Source organism: Euphorbia lathyris, chromosome 4, assembly GCF_963576675.1.
Source record: "Euphorbia lathyris chromosome 4, ddEupLath1.1, whole genome shotgun sequence".
NCBI lineage: Eukaryota > Viridiplantae > Streptophyta > Magnoliopsida > Malpighiales > Euphorbiaceae > Euphorbia > Euphorbia lathyris.
In genome coordinates, this window is record NC_088913.1 from 69,078,883 (window position 1) to 69,095,408 (window position 16,526).

Sequence of the window (16,526 nt, forward strand, 5' to 3'; positions counted from 1 at the left end):
CAGCGGAAATGGTAGATCTTATCCGTAGAACACTAGATCTACGGGATTGCAAAAGAAAGGATTCTGATCCGAAAATTCTGAATGGGTTAAATGAAGAAATCAAGACTACAGTTCCTTCTCTGCGAATTTGGAATGACAGGCAATATATGTTCCATTTGTTGTCTGTGTTAGTGGTACCTTTAATGGGTTTTTTTACTCTTTGCAGTTTATTTCTTGCCCTTGTGGATCATGTATTAGGCATAACCTATACTTATGTAAGGTTTTATTCCTTACCGTTTTCATGTTATTATTATACTAATCTTATTATCTAATGAAATGTTTGCATTCTCAAAAAAAAAAAAAAATTTATTAATTAATGTATTAATTGATTAATTAATTTATTAATTTCTTTTGTTTATATATGGATGTATTCAATTAATTTATTAATTGACATTCTTATGTTAGGATTTAATTTTGAAATTTATTGTTATTCAAGATTATAAAGAATTGATCATTTGATATTCGCTAGAGAGAATATTTTTACTCCTGAGATTTATATTTTTATTACTACAAGGAAACCGTGCACTTGTATAAATTCTTTAACATTCATCAACTTACAATTTCCACAACACACCAATTGGCTGATATTTTCACAAAAGACTTGCCAGTAAAGTTGTTTAAGTCTTTTTCTTATCAAGTTCGAGGTTCTCACCATCTGTACTCCAGCTTGAGGGGACTAGATAATTAAATGTAATTTAGGTTTTATGTGAAGGGTAGTTTAGACTTTCTATATTTTCGATATAAATAGTTTAGATGCTTCTAGATTTAGGGTTAACTTCTCATACTTTGTATCTTCATCTTCTCAATCAATATACAGAATTCTCTCTAAGAGTTCTTCTTCAATTTTGTTCATTCTTCTAGATTTAGGGTTAACTTCTCATACTCTCTATCTTCATCTTCTCCATCAATATACATAATTCTCTCTAAGAGTTCTTCTTCAACTTTGTTCATCTTCTAGATTTAGGGTTAACTTCTCATACTCTTTATCTTCATCTTCTCCATCAATATACACAATTCACTTTAAGGGTTCTTCTTCAACTTTGTTCATTCTTCTAGATTTAGGGTTAACTTCTCATACTCTCTATCTTCATCTTCTCCATCAATATACATAATTCTCTCTAAGAGTTCTTCTTCAACTTTGTTCATCTTCTAGATTTAGGGTTAACTTCTTATACTCTCTATCTTCATCTTCCCCATCAATATACAGAATTCTCTCTAAGAGTTTTTCTTCAACTTTGTTCATTCTTCAAATTTAATAGCTTTTCTCTCATAAGTTACTTTCAATTTCATATAGCTTTTGTAGCAAATAAAGTGTTTTCTCAAAAAGGTGAAGAAGAGAAGTTGCTTAGCATGGCTTCTGACAGGAGGAGAAACAATCAACCGCTGTCTGAACCAGAGAGACCTCGGTTTTTTAAGCTAATTCTTGATGATCAAGGGAAATTGGTTAGTGTTTCTGCTTTTCTTAGTCCTGTTCTAACTAATTATAAGTACTCAAGTAGATTGGATATAAATGGTAATGGTTCATTCATTTTATACAATTTATTTGAAATAAACAGGTCTTTCCAAGAAAATTTGTAAGAAATCATGGACATCATCTGTCAAGCCATGTGATGTTGAAGGTCCCTAGTGGTGCAAAATGGGAAGTTGACGTAATAAAAAGTGACGGTCAGATTTGGTTACAAAAGGGATGGCCAGAATTTGTTAAATATTACTCAATTTCTTATGCACATTTTCTAGTATTTGAATATGAAAAGGAGAATGGTGATTTCAATGTTACAATATTTGATAAAACTGCCACAGAGATAGAATATCCATCCAGTTTCAGTCATGAGAAGAATATGGTTGATGAAGCAAAAGAACCTGATGTTTCTGTTCAAATATCGGACCCGCCATCAAGAAAAACATTGACCCGCCATATTCCCAAAGGTATGATATCTCTTATATATTATCCAAATTTTATTTATAGTTAAAATTCTTGATTGAATGCAGGTAATAGAAAGAAATTGATAGAGAAAGAAAGTAGCAGCAAGGAACAAAACCTTGTACTTTCAAATCCTCCTCAAGCTGCCAAAAACTTTAACTCTCCAAATCCATCCTTCAAAGCACCAATTATATCAGACTGTCTGAATCGTGGGAGATTGGTAAGGATTTCATTCTACACAAATTAAGAAATACAATCAATATAGAGTTAAATTAATGAATTTGGCCTAAACCATATGCAACCTCCTGAACTTGTCAATTTGTTGGGTCATTTTGCTTCCTAAACTTACTGGACGACTTATTTTCCCTCTTAACTATTTAAAAGTGGTATTAGCAACCCTCTATTTTCATTATAACGGAAACAAAATGAAGTTCCAACATTATTACTGTCACGTCCGTGTCTAAAATTTTTCGATATAGATTTTGGATTATTAATTAATTACGATTTTAGATTTTAAATATACTGTTGGGTTTAATTTAAGATGTTTAGGTGTAAATTAAAAGTTTTGAATGTGTTTGGCTTCTAGACTTTTAAAACTTCGTTACCTTGTTTTCCGTTCATACCCGATGCCGTTTTGGGTCGGTTGTGACATTTTGGTATCACAGCTCTAGGTTATTTTCTTCTGACCTAAAATGGGTTGTGATTTGGAAATAAAAATATTTTGGGATCGAAATTTTGAAAGTTATATAGTTCGATAGTGAGTTAAAAAAAACTCGTAATTAAGAAATTGTAACGATTAATTGTATTGAGTAAAACTCGGTATGAATTTCGAGGACGGAATTCTTTAAGGTGGGTAGAATTGTCACATCCGTGTCTAAAATTTTTCGATATAGATTTTAAAGCATTAATTAGTTATGATTTTAAATATACTGTTGGGTTTAATTTAAGATGTTTAGGTGTAAATTAAAAGTTTTGAATGTATTTGGCTTCTAGACTGTTAAAACTTCATTACCTTGTTTTCCGTTCATACCCGATGCCGTTTTGGGTCGGGTGTGACATTATTACAAGTGTTTATGGAATTATTAGAACCAGTATGCATATATGTAACCTCATTTGCAGCAACTTTTACAAGAGAACTTGTGTACTGTCATTACTAACCTCATTTGCAGCTTGTTTTAGTAGTGCACAACCCCTTTTTATTATGATCTTGGTGCTTGCAATGAGAATATGTCATAATTGTTACATGGGGTTGTTAATACCCTTTTGAATAGTTGAAGGGGCAACTGGGTCGTCCAGTATGTTCAGGGGCCAAAATGACTAAAAGTGACATGTTCAGGGACTGCGTATATGGTTTAGGCCAATGAATTTATATTGGTTAACTAAAAAAATTCTCTCATGTAATGGTTGGTGAATAAGTCTTACAATTTTGAAAACACACATTGACCAAGATAAAAAATTTAATGCTTGGACTGGAAAACTATACTAAAATTCTTAAAAAACTACAAAAATTCCGATTTTTGAAAACTCAATTGCTAGAATGACTTATGAAAATGAGTTCTGTATATTTAAAGTAAAATACTATTACATAAACTGTGCAGTACATTACCAGAACTTTTTTCAAGAACATCGAGCCAGGAACAAAAGCCACAATGTTAGAGGTTAACAATAGATTTTGGCCTGTGAAACTGCTTAATTATCCACATCTTGGGAGAGCGGCACTATCTGCAGGATGGAAGGCCTTTGCAAAGGACAATTCTCTGAATGTGGGAGATGTTTGCTCCTTTGAAATGATTAATACTAGTGATCAAACTCTGCTGATGAAGGTTTCCATTGCGAGGGATTCACCCATATGTTTACTAACTAATGGAGATGATGAAAAACTAGAATGCCCAGTGTCTAAGGTTGAAGAAACCCGAATTGAAATTCCTGATAAGCTATCAAGCAAAAGAAAAGAGAAATCACCATTATCATCTTCTCGGCCTCGTAAGGATATGAAAAATGTAGAGAATTTCACTGACATGATAGGGGAAGGTATAGAGTTTTCCATATTCTTAACAAAAATAATATTCAATCAATAATCCTGATTTCTTTACTAATGATTGATTTGCCTTGTTGATTTGTAGATACTATCGTTGAAGTAAAGAAAGAAAAGGGTATTCATACTGAAATTCCTACTTTAATCGGGTAAGAATTCTAGCTGACAGTCATATATTAATTTGAGTATGTTGTTCTATAATTTATCCATAAATTTGTACACTAGAATATACCTACCACCTATTCAAGGAAATATATGATGAGGAAAGATGGTGATGCGTTGCTCCATGTTTTGGATTTCGAAAACATGGTCTGTTAAGTACTACATTAAACAAACAATAACAAAGCTAATGTAATCAGATCAAAGACACTGTTGATAGAATCTTACTATTCGATTGGATTCCGTTCTATTTGGAACTGAATAAATTGTAACAGAATCATACAATTCAATTCGATTCTGTTCTATTTTGAGTCTGATCGTCATTAATGTTCATCAAAAACTTCAGCAACACTAACTACTAAATTCACTATGCTTTAACCTTGTTTGGGAGGGGTTAATGGAAGTAACTGAGAGTAATGTAAGGTTAAATATGAAGTTAACTTTGTTTGGGAGTTGTTTTTTTAGAGTAAATGAAGGTTGATGATATTTAAAGATTTACTTCCTCTAACCTCCAAATGGGGGGTTAATGGGAGTAACGTAAAGTTTTTTAAATTTTTTTGGTATCTGCTGAGTAAATTTAACTTTCTTTCCCTCCATATTTAAACTCTCAAACAGTGTTAAACATTTAATCCCATTGGCATTCTATAAATTAATTTTTAACTTTCCTTTCCATCCATTCCTTTCCTTTTCAATTATCGCCTTTAACTCTCACCCCCATTAACCTCCAAACTCCCAAACAAAGACTTAGTCTGATTGTTCTTTATCATGTAAACTCAAACTAGTTTCAGTTCATCATTATCAAGTTAGCAACAAGATAAAAAAAAAGTTGTTCTAAGTACTAGGTTGATATGATTTATTTTTTTGATATTAGAATTTCATTTCTAAACTAATATTTGATAATATTTTAACTTCAACATGGTAAATATTTTTTTTTATATATCATTCCATTAAATCACAAAGTACAAATACAGTAGGATAAGATCCACAAAAGGAAGAAAATAGACTACAAATAGCAATAAAAAAATTACAAAGAACAATAAAAACTATAAGAGGTACAAATACAATAAAAATAGAAATCATATACTCATCGTAAGTGGAATCCCATTAAAAAATAACTGTAATTCATTCTTCATCATTTAGCCTCTTCCGGATATTCGCATCTGAGTCCTTTTTTTTTTGCAACCACGCACATTTATAGATCCATAACAGGTGTAGATCTGACGGAAAAGAAATTCAAAAAGTATATAGACTTCAAACTAACAAAAAAAAGGTAAATCTAAAACTAAAAAACGAAGATTGAAACATAAGTGATCCTTCTTCCCCCTCTAAGGGGACTAAATTGAAAGCAAGAACCGAGAAGGTAATGGTGACATCAGAGGCAACGACGAAAAGCTTGAGAAAAAGATGAAATGTAGAGAGGAGCCTCTCTCTACTATTATCAACATGGTAAATAATTTATTTCTTATAATTATAATGAAGTTGAACTGAATCTTGCAATTTGATTCTATTCATTAGTCACAATTCACAAAATGTGGATTTCGATTCACGAGTCAAATTTGTTTTGACAACTATGGATCCTAATGAAGAACCTGAATTAAAATATTTATATCTTGCAGAACACAACTCATGAATTCTATTTCTAATATTTATGTGCATGATTCTCCTAGCTTTCTATTTCAGCCATTATATGTGTATATTCCTACTACAAATTCATTCATGAATATCAGCTTTATGAAATTAGTACAAACAGAGTAAGAGGAATACAATATCTATATATATATATATATATATATATATATATATATATATATATATATATAGAGTAAGACTATAGAGAGGGATTCTCTTACTTCTTATTTTAAGGGAAGAATAACCTTATTCCAATTACCAAACAATATCATTTTAATTTAATTAAACAAATTCAATTTAATTAAAATCCACACCACCTCTCTCTCTCTCCTCCCTTCTCCTAAACGCGACTCTCTCTCTCTCTCTCTAATATCTCCCATTCATGACCGACTCTCTCTTCTATCTTCCTTTGAACGATTTGCGATTCCGAAATTGATGTTTCTTCATGAATAAAAGAAGGATTAGTTAACACTAACAAGAGCATTTAAATCACACCTCAAGTGAGAATTCTAGTTATGATTTTGTAAAAAATAGTAAAACCTAGAACAGCAGAAAAAATAGAATTTTGGACTCTTTAATTCTGGATTCATTAATTCTGGATTTTGGACTCGTTAATTCCACCTAAAAAATAGGATTTTGGACTCATTAATTCTGGATTCCACACCAATTAATTATCGATTCCACTACCCTTATTCCTCCTGTTTTTACCACACAATTCTTAGATGAGACGAGCTAATTAATCAAGAACAAACCCAATTCATTTTTACCAAGCCAAACTTGTCATGTTTTAGCTCTTCCTAGAGAAATTGCGGAGGGATTATGCTTGAAGTCCGCAGGATTCATATTACCCCCACCAGCAAAAGCAGAAATCAATCGATTATTATGTGCTACATCAAGACAAAATCGACAAAAAAAAATGCAGAATCTACCATGAATCAAGATGATTAAATTTTGTTTCATTGATTGAACATATCCATAAACATGTGTTTCATTGATGAACAATCAATGGAAGAAAGAAGAGAGTCGTGAATGGGAGATATTAGAGAGAGAGAGAGTCACGTTTAGGAGAAGGGAGGAGAGAGAGAGAGGTGGTGTGGATTTTAATTAAATTGAATTTGTTTAATTAAATTAAAATGATATTGTTTGGTAATTGGAATAAGGTTATTCTTCCATATATATATATATATATAGGTGAAAATAATATTTAGTAATTTGTAGTTTTTATTGATAATTGTAGCTCAAATTTACTGTTCAATACCCTTAAAATCTAATGAAATATCTTTATTGTGCATATTGTTCTATAAGAGGGTCTGCCTGCTCACTCGTGGTGTTCGACATGAAGGAAAAGCAATGAAGATGAAGATTAAGCAGGATGAAGGCTGATGACCACTAGTTGGATAAAACATTGACTCAAATTTCTCTAATCAGCCATCATTCACAAAATTCATTTCCTGAAGACCCCTTTAATGAATGATGTTTTGTAGTGAACAATGATGCAATTGGCAGTGTATCTATCTGTTTGTAGACTGTTTCTGTTGTGTTAGAACAATCTGCCAAGCTCATTACTTCCTTTATCAAGACAATTATTTTGTTTCCTTTGATGTACTATTTAAAGGGTTTTTTAGAAGATCTTTATGATCGGATTTTCACAGCTGAGAATCAGCTTTTACTTTATGAATTACAATTTCCTATGACGATAGTTTATTCTTCCTACTTATTTATGTCTTTATGTTCGGGTATGAGTGAGTAAAAGGACTAATAGGTGGAAGTTGACCTTGAGTAGGTGGTAAATGGGTTAATTTCTATGATAATATCCTAGACAAATAGAAAAGGCTTAGTCAAATTTTTCGAAAATGGTGACATTTAACAGCGGAGTGTCGCCATTAATCAACTCAAACACGTAAACATCTCCAACCCGAAGAGAATTGTAATTAACAAAGTGGATTACTATAACCAGCTCCAATTTCACACTTCCAGCCCTGAAAAAAGACGTAACCGCCCTATAACCAAAAATTGAAAATTTCAAACCCTCACAAACTCTCTCAAACTCTCCCAAATACATTTTGATCCGAAATCAAAGACAACACGTTTGATGGAGAGCGATCCGTTATCACCGCGAAGAGACGAGAATGACGTTGTCCCTGAAGTCGAGGTATTTTTCCGATTGAACTTCCATTGATTTCTGTCAATTTTTTGAAAAAAAAAATCGCTGGTTCGGCTCTCGGGCGTGTGAGCATCACGACTCACCATGTGGTGGGGCGTTTGAATATTACGCCCCACCATGAGGTGGGACATGATGTGCATATGCCCCGCCATGTGGTGAGGCGTGATGTTCATACGCCCCACCTCATGGTGAGGCGTGATGCTCACACGCCTCACCACAGGCGTGATGCTCACACGTCCGGGCCTATTTGTGGCTGTTTTTTCGGGTTTAGACATCGAAACATTGTACAAATATCGCGTGTTGGAATGTAATGTTCGTTATTTATCATTTGCAGGAGGTTTCGTTTGAAGATTTTGGCGGAAACGACATTGATTACAGTTCGCAGTTTTTTCCCAAACAAACGTTTCAAACATATCATGAAGCTGTTAACTGGGCAAAATAGACAGCAATTGGGATCGGCTTCGAGTTAACCACAACGTCGCACAAGACAGGGGCAAGTCAAAATGGATATTGGTTAAATGTGCTCGTGGTATTAAGAATTATAGAAGGAAAAGTGATATGGATATGGAGGAAGTAGTATGGAGGGATACAAAAACACAGTACCGTGGTTGCAAATTCCAGATAAAGATTCTGGAAATCGTTGAATTAGGCGGTTGGGTGGTGAATGGGATTGCTGGAGATAAAGGACAGCACTGTCATCAGTTGGCTGTATATCGTCAGGGCTACAGACAGATGAGCGGACTAAGCCTGGGTTCCAAAAAACTTGTTCGTGAAATGAGTTCAGCTCAAGCTAAGCCTTGTGCTATTTTTACTGCAATCAAGGAAAAACATCCGGAGGATTACCCGACACAAAGACATATCTATAAGTATAGGGAGAAAATCAAGACTGAGAGCTTTGAGGGTCGTGATGTAATTCGGTCAGTTTTATCGGCTTGCTATAGATAAGGAATACGTACATTGGACGCAAGTGGTGCCGGACAGCAATGTTGTGACTCACTTATTTATGGCACATCCTACATCGATCACACTGTTCCGATCTTATTACTTGTTTGTTCGTATGGACTCAACATATAAAACAAACAAGTATAAGATGACATTCTTTGAGATCATTGGAATGACGCCTTCAAACAAAAACTTCTTGATCGCCTATGCAATCATGAAGGATGAAACTGAGGGAAGTTATATGTGGGTGTTACAAAAATTGAAGCTTTTGCTCCAACCTGATGTGCATCATAGTTAGGATGTTGCACTATATTGCCGATGCATTCGGATGATGGAAGACCACCAGAGCGAGAGATTGTGATTTGTCATTTAGAGAGTTATCAACACTACATACGTCTTTATTTAAGACCTGGATTTCGTGATCCGAGTGTTCGTCACTTGGACAATCTATACGCTGAAAGGAGAGCGGCTTGGACTAGATTATATTAGTTTTATGTGTTGTAATTAATAATATTTATTCATGAACTTATATTATTGTTACTGATTTTAGTTAAAATTGTATGGTATTTTTAGGTTTTAAGTATAATTCTGTAGTTACAGGTTTAAAGGCTTATTTACGGCTTTAATGGCCTATTTTTTTCCCTTTCCTTCATGCGGGCGTGTGGCTATCACGCCTCACCGCATGGTCGGACGTGTGGCTATCACGCCTCATCGTGTGGTCGGGCGTGATAGCCACACGCCCGACCATGTGGTTGGGCGTGTGGCTATCACGCCCGACCACGCGGTGAGGCGTGATAACCACACGCCCGTGTGACGGAAAAGTAAAAAAAATAGCTTTTTCACCCCATAACCCATGAGAGGGCATTTTCATCCTTTCACGGGGCTAGGGGTGGGAATTTGGGGCTGGATTTAACAACACCCTTAATAAATGCAGGAAATCTGCCAAACGCTTCCTTCGGAAACGCTTTTCAATTTTTTGATAATTACAGAAACGTTCCCGCAAACGTCTCGTTTCCGTTTCCGGACGTTTCCGTTTCCCACATCTGTGAGAAACGTTGAAACGCTGCCGGAGGAACGTTTCCGTGCTTCTCAGCATGTGGTTTCGCCGATTTGCAGACGGGTACCTGTGGTGTTTTTTTTTACAAACGCAACCCTTGCAATTGTAAAAAAAAATACCACAAGTACATATCTGCAAATTAGCCAAACCACAAACATATATACGTAATTAACCCAAATTTAAATTACTAAAAATAACCGTTATAAAAGGTACTTGAATCAAATCATATTTTAATTTAAGTTCTTTAGTATGTTATCGAACTAGATCTTACTTTTTATTGGATAAATTGACCTCATGCCAATTGAAATTTACCCTAATTTAAACTTTAAAATGTAATATAAAAATCACTTAATTTTACACTTTTTAACAATATAGCCACTCGACTTTAATTAACGGCTCAACATAATTGTTAACGACCTCAAAATGAAAACTCCAAATAATTAAAGTTGTTTAGAACCATATTTACCATGAAAATATATATTTTTTTTATTTTAAATAATCACAATTTTCAGAGTTTTCTATCTCTAAACATTCACTATCTCTCTTCTAACGAATCAGCACTTAAATAATCCCAAAAATAAAAGTAGAGGAATTAGAATTGCTTGGAATATTTTACTAACACAAAAACCTAATATTTTTATATTCTTCTGAAATAATAATTTTAATTCATATAATTTTGAATAGAAATATAATTGTCAAAAAGATAATAGTAAATTTAGATTTATTAATTGAACACTTTCCCACTAAAATATAGCTAGATGAATATGTTTAAAATGTTCTATTTTTTTAAAGAAAAAAATAACATTTTTTTAAGTAAAGAGTAAAAACTGGGGGTAAAAATTTCCTTAAGAAAAGATTAATGAATAAGCTAATTGCAAAACTCATAAAACTAGTTTTTTCAAAATTAGAGGTTTGAGTCCAAAAAGTTCTTTCAAACTTATCTTCATCAAACACAGGTTTGACTAGTCAAAACCTCTAATTATACCCCAAACATCTCTTTACAAATAGTTATTGGTCCTGTTTGATAAATAGCTTATTGGAGCAAAATTAGAGTTATGACCCACTTTATAAGTTTTGACTAGTCAAACTTCTAATAGTGGTGTTAGGTGGAATGAAGTTTGAAAGAGTTTAGACTTTCTATATTTTTGATATAAATAGTTTAGATGCTTCTAAATTTGAGGTTAACTTCTCATACTCTGTATCTTCATCTTCTCCATCAATATACATAATTCTCTGCAGAGTTCTTCTTCAACTTTGTTCATTCTTCTAGATTTAGGGTTAACTTCATACCCTCTATCTTCATGTTCTCCATCAATATACATAATTCTCTCTGAGAGTTCTTCTTCAACTTTGTTCATTCTTCTAGATTTAGGTTAACTTCTCATACTCTCTATCTTCATCTTCTCCATCAATATACAGAATTCTCTCTAGGAGTTCTTCTTCAACTTTGTTCATTCTTCTAGATTTAGGGTTAACTTCTCATACTCCCTATCTTCATCTTCTCCATCAATATACATAATTCTCTCTAAGAGTTCTTCTTCAACTTTGTTCATATTCTTCTAGATTTAGGGTTAACTTCTCATACTCTCTATGTTCATCTTCTCCATCAATATACATAATTCTCTCTAAGAGTTCTTCTTCAACTTTCTCATCTTCTAGATTTAGGGTTAACTTCTCATACTCTCTATCTTCATCTTCCCCATCAATATACAGAATTCTCTCTAAGAGTTTTTCTTCAACTTTGTTCATTCTTCAAATTTAATAGCTTTTCTCTCATAAGTTACTTTCAATTTCATATAGCTTTTGTAGCAAATAAAGTGTTTTCTCAAAAAGGTGAAGAAGAGAAGTTGCTTAGCATGGCTTCTGACAGGAGGAGAAACAATCAACCGCTGTCTGAACCAGAGAGACCTCGGTTTTTTAAGCTAATTCTTGATGATCAAGGGAAATTGGTTAGTGTTTCTGCTTTTCTTAGTCCTGTTCTAACTAATTATAAGTACTCAAGTAGATTGGATATAAATGGTAATGGTTCATTCATTTTATACAATTTATTTGAAATAAACAGGTCTTTCCAAGAAAATTTGTAAGAAATCATGGACATCATCTGTCAAGCCATGTGATGTTGAAGGTCCCTAGTGGTGCAAAATGGGAAGTTGACGTAATAAAAAGTGACGGTCAGATTTGGTTACAAAAGGGATGGCCAGAATTTGTTAAATATTACTCAATTTCTTATGCACATTTTCTAGTATTTGAATATGAAAAGGAGAATGGTGATTTCAATGTTACAATATTTGATAAAACTGCCACAGAGATAGAATATCCATCCAGTTTCAGTCATGAGAAGAATATGGTTGATGAAGCAAAAGAACCTGATGTTTCTGTTCAAATATCGGACCCGCCATCAAGAAAAACATTGACCCGCCATATTCCCAAAGGTATGATATCTCTTATATATTATCCAAATTTTATTTATAGTTAAAATTCTTGATTGAATGCAGGTAATAGAAAGAAATTGATAGAGAAAGAAAGTAGCAGCAAGGAACAAAACCTTGTACTTTCAAATCCTCCTCAAGCTGCCAAGAACTTTAACTCTCCAAATCCATCCTTCAAAGCACCAATTATATCAGACTGTCTGAATCGTGGGAGATTGGTAAGGATCTCATTCTACACAAATTAAAAAATACAATTAATATAGAGTGAAATTAATGAATTTGGTCTAAACCATAGGCAGCCCCCTGAACTTGTCAATTTGCCTCCTAAACTTACGGGACGACCTATTTGCCCCCTTAACTATTTAAAGGTGGTATTAGCAACCCCTTATTTTCATTAAAACGGAAACAAAATGAAGTTTCAATATTATTACAAGTGTTTATTGAAGTATTAGAACCAGTCTGCATATATGTAACCTCATTTGCAGCATAACTAGGGATGGCAACGGGTAGTGTACCCGCGGGTACCCGGCGCTACCCGACCCTAATGGGACTACCCGTACCCTGTATAAAAGGGTATGGGACGGGTATGGGATCAAAACCATTACCCGTAAGGGTAATGGGACGGGTATGAGAATACCCCCTAGGGTACCCGATACCCGTTACCCGTCATAAAAAAAAGTTATATTAATAAATATCATTGTTTTTTAGATGTAAGACATGAAATTTAAATCCCAACCATTTATTTTTCAACAATTGAGTGATATCACTAAGCTACTTTATTCTTATTAATTAAGGTTCAATTTATTCAATTTTTAGATTGGTGATGTATTAAATTTATAGTTTGTTAAATTTGTAATATTTTTTTTATTTCTTGATTCTTAACGGGTAAGGGTACCCGCGGGTACCCACGAATTAAATGGGAAGGGTATGGGATGCAAAAAGTATACCCGTTAGGGTAATGGGATGGGTACGGGTAATTAAAAAATAAAAGGGTAAGGGTTTGGGAATGGCATTACCCGCGGGTACCCTACCCGTTGCCATCCCCATGCATAACCGTGTATGTACTAACCTCATTTGCAACTTGTTTTGATAGTGCGCAACCCCTTGTTTATTATGACATTGGTGCTTGTAATGAGAACATGTCATAATTGTTTCCGTTAAAATGAAAACATGTCATTGCTAATACCCATTTTAAATAGTTGAAGGGGCAAATGGATCGTCCCGTAAGTTCAGGGGGCAAAATGATTAAAAATGACAAGTTTAGTGGGCTGCGTATGGTTAAGGCCAATGAATTTACATTAGTTAACTAAAAAAAATTCTCTCATGTAATTGATGGTGAATAAGTCTTATAATTTTGAAAAACACATTTACTAAGACAACAAATTTAATGTTTGGACCGAAAAACTATACTAAAAGTTCTTAAAAAATTAGAAATACTTCTATTTTGGGAAAAAAACACAATTACTAGAATGACTTATACAAAGGAACGGAGGGAGTTCTATATATTTAAAGTGAAATACTATTACATAAACTGTGCAGTACATTACCAGAACTTTTTTCAAGAACATCGAGCCAGGAACAAAAGCCACAATGTTAGAGGTTAACAATAGATGTTGGCCTGTGAAACTGCTTAATTATCCACATCTTGGGAGAGCGGCACTATCTGCAGGATGGAAGGCCTTTGCAAAGGACAATTCTCTGAATGTGGGAGATGTTTGCTCCTTTGAAATGATTAATACTAGTGATCAAACTCTGCTGATGAAGGTTTCCATTGCGAGGGATTCACCCATATGTTTACTAACTAATGGAGATGATGAAAAACTAGAATTCCCAGTGTCTAAGGTTGAAGAAACCAGAACTGAAATTCCCGTTAAGGTCTCAAGCAAAAGAAAAGAGAAATCACCATTATCATCTTCACAGCATCATAGGAAGATGAAAAATATAGAGAATTTCACTGACATAACAGGGGAAGGTATAGAGTTTTCCATGTTCTTAACAAATATAATATTGAATCAATAATTTCTCAAATGAATATTCCTGATTTCTTTACTAATGATTGATTTGCGTTGTTGATTTGTAGGTACTATCGTTGAAGTAAAGAAAGAAAAGGGTATTCATACTGAAATTCCTACTTTAATTGGGTAAGAATTCTAGCTGACAGTCATATATTAATTTGAGTATGTTGTTCTATAATTTATCCATAAATTTGTACACTAGAATATACCTACCACCTATTCAAGGAAATATATGATGAGGAAAGATGGTGATGCGTTGCTCCATGTTTTGGATGCGAAAACATGGTCTGTTAAGTACTACATTAAACAAACAATAACAAAGCTAATGTAATCAGATCATGACACTATTGATAGAATCTTACGATCACGATTCAATTCAGTTCTATTTCGAACCGAATCTATAGGGTGAATCTAAATTGTAACAAAATCTTAATATTCACAATTGGAATCATACAATTCAATTAGATTCAGCTCTATTTCGAGTCTGATCGTCATTACCAATGTTATCAGAATCGGACCGGACATCAAACCGGATTGGTAACTGGGTCACGGGTCACTTGGTCGGACCGGATGATTCAGATTGTTCGAACTGGATGACGTAATAAATAAATAAATAATATTTATATATATTAAATATATATAACTAATTTAAAATTAATTTTATACATTATATATATCCAAAATAAATTATAAACAACATTTGGTTTGTTATTTTTTGTTAATTTGAGCCTTAAATATATGACAAATAAATTTAGTGTTCATCAAAAACTTCAGCAGCACTAACTACTAAATTCACTATACTTTAACCCTTGTTTGGGAGGAGGTTAATGGAAGTAAATTGGAGTAATGGAACGTTAAATATGAAGTTAACCCTCTTTGGAAGTTGTTTTTTTGAAAGTAAATAAAGGTTAATGGTAGTTAAATATTGAGGAAATTACATGAAAAATCACATACCATGAAAAATTTATGGTTATGTCAAATCTTATTTTGAATTTTGTCAATAGAGAAGTTATCAATAACTATTTATTTTGAAGAAGGTTAAAAGATGGTGGTTACCTTTTAGTGTATGACATTTCTAAAATAAAAATGAACCTATTTGATATAATGCAAATAAAAATTATCAATTTGATTAAGCCAAAATATTATTATCATTAGTGATGTTTATGTAATTCACCCTTAAATATTTACTTACTCTAACCTCTAAACTGCGGGTTTAAACTCCCAAACGGAGACATTTAACCCCATTTACATTCAATAAACTCTCAAACAAGGTTAATTTTTAACTTTCCGTTCCATTCATTCCCTTCCCTTCCCTTTCCATTACATCCTTTAACTCTCACCTCCATTAACCTCCAAACTACCAAACAAATGGCTTCTTCCCCCTCTAAGGGGACTAAATTGAAAGCAAGGCCCGAGAAGCTAATGGTGACATTAGCGGCAACGACGGAAAACTTGAGAAAAATAAGAAAATGTAGAGAGAATGAGGAGTCTTTCTCTCTCTACTATTATCAACATGGTAAATATTTTATTTCTTATCATTATAATGAATTTGAACTGAATCTTGCAATTCGATTCAATTCACTAGTCACAATTCGCAAAATGTGGATTCCGGTTTACGAGTCAAATTTGTTTTGACAACTATGGATCTTGATGAAGAACCTGAATTAAAATATTTATATCTTGTAGAACACAACTCATGAATTCTGTTTCTAATATTTGCACCTCGAACAACATGATAAAAGACATGCAAGTTATCTGCATGATTCTTCTAGCTTTCTATTTCAGCCATTATTTGTGTATATTCCTCCTACAAATTCAAACAGAGTAAGAGAAATACAATATCTATATTATATATTAAGAATTTACATTATCCAAACATCAAATATATATAGGTAAAAATAATATCTAGTAATTTGTAGTTTGCAGTTTTTATTGATAATTATAGCTCAAATTGACTGTTCACTAGCCTTAAAATCTAATGAAATATCTTTATTGTGCATATTGTTCTAGGAGAGGGTCTGCCTGCTCACTGGAGGTGTCCGACATAAAGGAAAAACAATGAAGAAGAAGATTAAGCAGGATGAAGGCTCATGACCACTAGATGGGTAAAACATTGCCTCAAATTTCTCTAATCAG

The 16,526-nt window shown here is 33.3% G+C and overlaps 2 protein-coding genes across 2 annotated transcripts; both read left to right on the forward strand.

The window, feature by feature from the left end:
- The first annotated feature begins 824 nt into the window (after positions 1 to 824).
- On the forward strand, positions 825 to 7,466 carry LOC136226815 (B3 domain-containing transcription factor VRN1-like). The gene is made up of 6 exons (XM_066015473.1): positions 825 to 1,482; positions 1,596 to 1,965; positions 2,029 to 2,180; positions 3,559 to 3,991; positions 4,084 to 4,144; positions 7,089 to 7,466. The coding sequence occupies exons 1-6, from the start codon at positions 1,390 to 1,392 to the stop codon at positions 7,135 to 7,137; spliced, it is 1,158 nt and encodes a 385-aa protein (XP_065871545.1). The 5' UTR covers positions 825 to 1,389; the 3' UTR covers positions 7,138 to 7,466.
- Positions 7,467 to 11,147: 3,681 nt separating this feature from the next.
- Positions 11,148 to 16,515, forward strand: LOC136227535 (B3 domain-containing transcription factor VRN1-like). Its single transcript, XM_066016229.1, has 6 exons — positions 11,148 to 11,895; positions 12,009 to 12,378; positions 12,442 to 12,593; positions 13,915 to 14,347; positions 14,456 to 14,516; positions 16,401 to 16,515. The coding sequence occupies exons 1-6, from the start codon at positions 11,803 to 11,805 to the stop codon at positions 16,450 to 16,452; spliced, it is 1,161 nt and encodes a 386-aa protein (XP_065872301.1). The 5' UTR covers positions 11,148 to 11,802; the 3' UTR covers positions 16,453 to 16,515.
- The last annotated feature ends 11 nt before the right edge of the window (positions 16,516 to 16,526 follow it).

Coding starts and splice junctions, on each gene's coding strand:
- LOC136226815 (XM_066015473.1), top strand. CDS start 1,390: ATGGCTTCTGACAGGAGGAGAAACAATCAACCGCTGTCTGAACCAGAG. Junction 2,181..3,558: donor GTCTGAATCGTGGGAGATTG/GTAAGGATTTCA, acceptor TAAACTGTGCAG/TACATTACCAGAACTTTTTT. Junction 4,145..7,088: donor GAAATTCCTACTTTAATCGG/GTAAGAATTCTA, acceptor TTGTTCTATAAG/AGGGTCTGCCTGCTCACTCG.
- LOC136227535 (XM_066016229.1), top strand. CDS start 11,803: ATGGCTTCTGACAGGAGGAGAAACAATCAACCGCTGTCTGAACCAGAG. Junction 12,379..12,441: donor GACCCGCCATATTCCCAAAG/GTATGATATCTC, acceptor GATTGAATGCAG/GTAATAGAAAGAAATTGATA. Junction 14,348..14,455: donor CACTGACATAACAGGGGAAG/GTATAGAGTTTT, acceptor GTTGATTTGTAG/GTACTATCGTTGAAGTAAAG.